The sequence below is a fragment of the Crocuta crocuta genome, unplaced genomic scaffold, assembly GCF_008692635.1.
Source record: "Crocuta crocuta isolate KB4526 unplaced genomic scaffold, BGI_CrCroc_1.0 scaffold334, whole genome shotgun sequence".
Lineage (NCBI taxonomy): Eukaryota > Metazoa > Chordata > Mammalia > Carnivora > Hyaenidae > Crocuta > Crocuta crocuta.
The window spans coordinates 3,275,080-3,278,036 of NW_027533260.1; the positions used below are offsets into that span (position 1 = coordinate 3,275,080).

Here is a 2,957-nt window from a genome sequence, read left to right on the forward strand (position 1 = left end):
CTGGTGAGATGGGGTCAGAAGAGAACAGAGGAGCCGTGGAGTTGGCGGGGGGGAGGGCTGGGCTCTGATCCCCTCTCCCCTCCCCCACGGCCGCAGATCCACGTCCTGGAAAACGGGGAGGTGAAGATCTTCAGCAGGAATCAGGAAGATAATACTGGGAAGTACCCGGACATTCTCAGCCGCATCCCCAAGGTGGGTGTCTGCCCCCCCACCTCCCCTCGGGCAGGGGTGTGGTTACTGGGGGGTGGGCAGAGAACTGTCCAGGCCAGCAGGGCAGGGTGGGGGCTTATTATGAGAAGACAGAGTGTGTTTGGGTGCAGAGAACAGAACGCCCACTGCCTCCCAGTGGCGGTTTTTCTCTGGGAAATTGGGTGGGCGGCCCTGGCCTGGCTCAGCTGTGCGCCGGGGCCCTCCAGAAGCCGGCTCATTTCTTTGTTTATCCTCTGCTGACCTTGGCGGATTGGCTCTTCACCCCAGCGCTCGTCCCCGATCACCCCTAGGTACCTGGAGTATTTCCATATGGAAAGAGGGCCAGGGGCTTCCCCTCTCCGGAGGAAAGTTAATGCTTTCGCGATACCTCCCCCCACCCCCGGCCGACTCTGGCTTGGGGTCCCCATCCAGCACTGGGCCCCGTGGCACAGCAGAGGCCGGGAAAGCCAGAATCTCACTCTGGCAGGGAGAGGCGACTGGGGGGGTGCGTGGCGGAGGGAGCCGGCCCGCAGATCAGCGCTGCAGGTGGGACAGGGCTGGGCCTCGAGGGCCCGGGGCGCAAGGCCTTCTCCGCTTCTGGGGGGGTCTTGGGCCTGCTTTGGGAGCCCGTGGTCAGACAGCCCCTCCCGCCCACCTGCCCCTAGTGAATCAGGAAGCTGGCACTTTCCCAGAGCGGCAGGGCCGACCTAAGCCTCGATCACAGGCACTGGCGGAGCCCTTGTTAGCTGCCCAGCGCTGGGTTTTTTAACCCGTTTTGCCAGATGTAATTTCTAGGGATGGTTCTGGTCTTCGTGTGTGTGGTTTGGTGGGTTTGGGTCCGTCTGTGCACACCCACGTAAACACGAAAACCCCTTCCGCGTGAGCCTCGCTCCAGATGGCTTCCCCGGGTCCCACGGCAAGCCACACCCCCATCCGTCTCCCAGAAGCAACAGCCACCGGTGTGCCTTTTTGTCGCCACGGGTGGCATTGTCTGTATCGGCGCCACCTGGGAGTCGTGTCCTACAGTGCGGGGCCTTTTGTCCTGGGCTCCTTTTGCTCGTTCATTCAGCCGGTATTTGCCGGGCGTCTGCTCCGTGCTGAGCCCCGTGGTGGGTGCTGGGGCCGTAGTGGCACCAATAGGCCCGTTTAGTCTCCTCTTCGACCCAGCTCGGGCCTCACGGGCCAGGCAGATCTTAACAGAGCGTCCTGCTCTCGGCCCTGTAGTTCCGTGTGGAGGTGTGGGCTCTGAAGGGAAGGACCGCCATTCTGGGAGCCTCTGTAAGCCTCAGACTTGACCTAGGCTGGGTGTCAGGGAGGCAGCCCCCACCGTACACGGCCCCGGGTTGCAGGATGAATGTGGCCACCTGGGGTTGTTAACAGGAGTGTTCCTCTGAGAGAAAAGAAGTCGCTCCCATGGAGGTGAATGACAAGGACAGGCATGCTGCGGTGATTGGCATGTGCAAAGGCCCGGTGGTTGGAGGGATGTAGCCCATCCACAAAACAGAGACGCTAGTGTGCTGGGGTGTGGAGTCAGAGGGGGGCTGGGTGAGGTGAGGGAGGGCCGGGACTGATGGGGAGAGCCGCCACGGCTTTGGGGAGCCAGGAGTAGGGTCTAGCAGGGATGCACTGCGGTCATCAGTTTTGGTGTTTGGTCCGAGTTCGCTGACTGCCACGAGGACTGTGCGGAAGCAGGAAGACCAGGAGGGTGACGTGGCCTAGGCCGGACTGGGCCCAGTGAGGGCGGGGCCCGTGGGCAGCTTAGAGATTTCGGAAGGGATATGGACAAGTTCACAGCCTCAGAAAAGTTCGTGTTTCCCTTCCTCGTGGGGAATGAGGAGAGAGGGTCTGCGCTCATACGTGTGTCTGTCAGCTGACACCCGTACGTTGGTGGGTCTCGGGAGCTAGGGCAGGAAAAGGCCATTTGTGTCCCTGCGTCTGCCTCCTGGCCTCGCCCCTACCTCTCAGCAGCCCTGGGTCTCCCTCTCCACCTTTCAGATCAAAGTGCCGTCTGTCACGTCCTTCATCCTGGACACGGAAGCTGTGGCGTGGGACCGGGAAAAGAAGCAGATCCAGCCGTTCCAGGTGCTCACCACCCGCAAACGCAAGGTAGCACCAGTCGCCCCGCGCTGCCTGCTGTGGGCCCCCGCTCTCTCTTCCTCCCAGCCCCGCCCCATCCCCAGGAGGACGGAGTGTCTGTCGTGACATGGTTCTTGAGGCCCTTGGCGGGGTGGCTGCCGCAGCTCCAGCCATCACGTTCTCATCCCAGTATGCCAAGTACAAAGGGGGAAAGAGCGAGCCCCTTTCCCGTGTCTCTGTTTCCTTGTGAAAGCTCTGTTCCGGGAGCCAGCCCGCAACCTGTACCCCAGCGAACTCGTTTCGTCTCGTCGGCCAGAATTGTGCCGTCACCACCGTTAGCTGCCAGGGAGGCTGGGAGGGCAAATACTCGGCAGAGGGGAAGCAGGCTGTTGGGATGAGCTGAGAGCCGTCACGCTGCAGAGCCTGGAGCCGGCAGCATTGCCGCCCTGCGGGCCGTATGGCCTGGTGGCTGGAGAGGGGAGGGAGCCGCAGGTGGCAGGTGTCGGCCTCGGGCACGATGGGAGGCAAAGCGACCATGCCCTCATGTCACCGTCCCCCACTCTCCCCCTCCATCCCGCCCCGACCCAGGAGGTGGACGAGGCAGACATCCAGGTCCAGGTGTGTCTGTACGCCTTCGACCTCATCTACCTCAACGGAGAGGTGAGTTCCGCCTGCCTTTCTTGGCTGCCCGG

The 2,957-nt window shown here is 62.5% G+C and overlaps 1 protein-coding gene across 4 annotated transcripts in view; it reads left to right on the forward strand.

Annotated features, from left to right (window-relative positions):
* LIG1 (DNA ligase 1) overlaps positions 1-2,957 on the forward strand; it is a 31,714-nt gene that overhangs the window by 20,197 nt on the left and 8,560 nt on the right. For all 4 annotated transcript variants that reach the window (XM_077747260.1, XM_077747264.1, XM_077747262.1 and 1 more), the window contains exons 19-21: positions 97-192; positions 2,185-2,295; positions 2,854-2,925. In XM_077747260.1, coding sequence (XP_077603386.1) covers positions 97-192; positions 2,185-2,295; positions 2,854-2,925 — 279 coding nt within the window. The remainder of the gene's footprint in view (positions 1-96; positions 193-2,184; positions 2,296-2,853; positions 2,926-2,957) is intronic.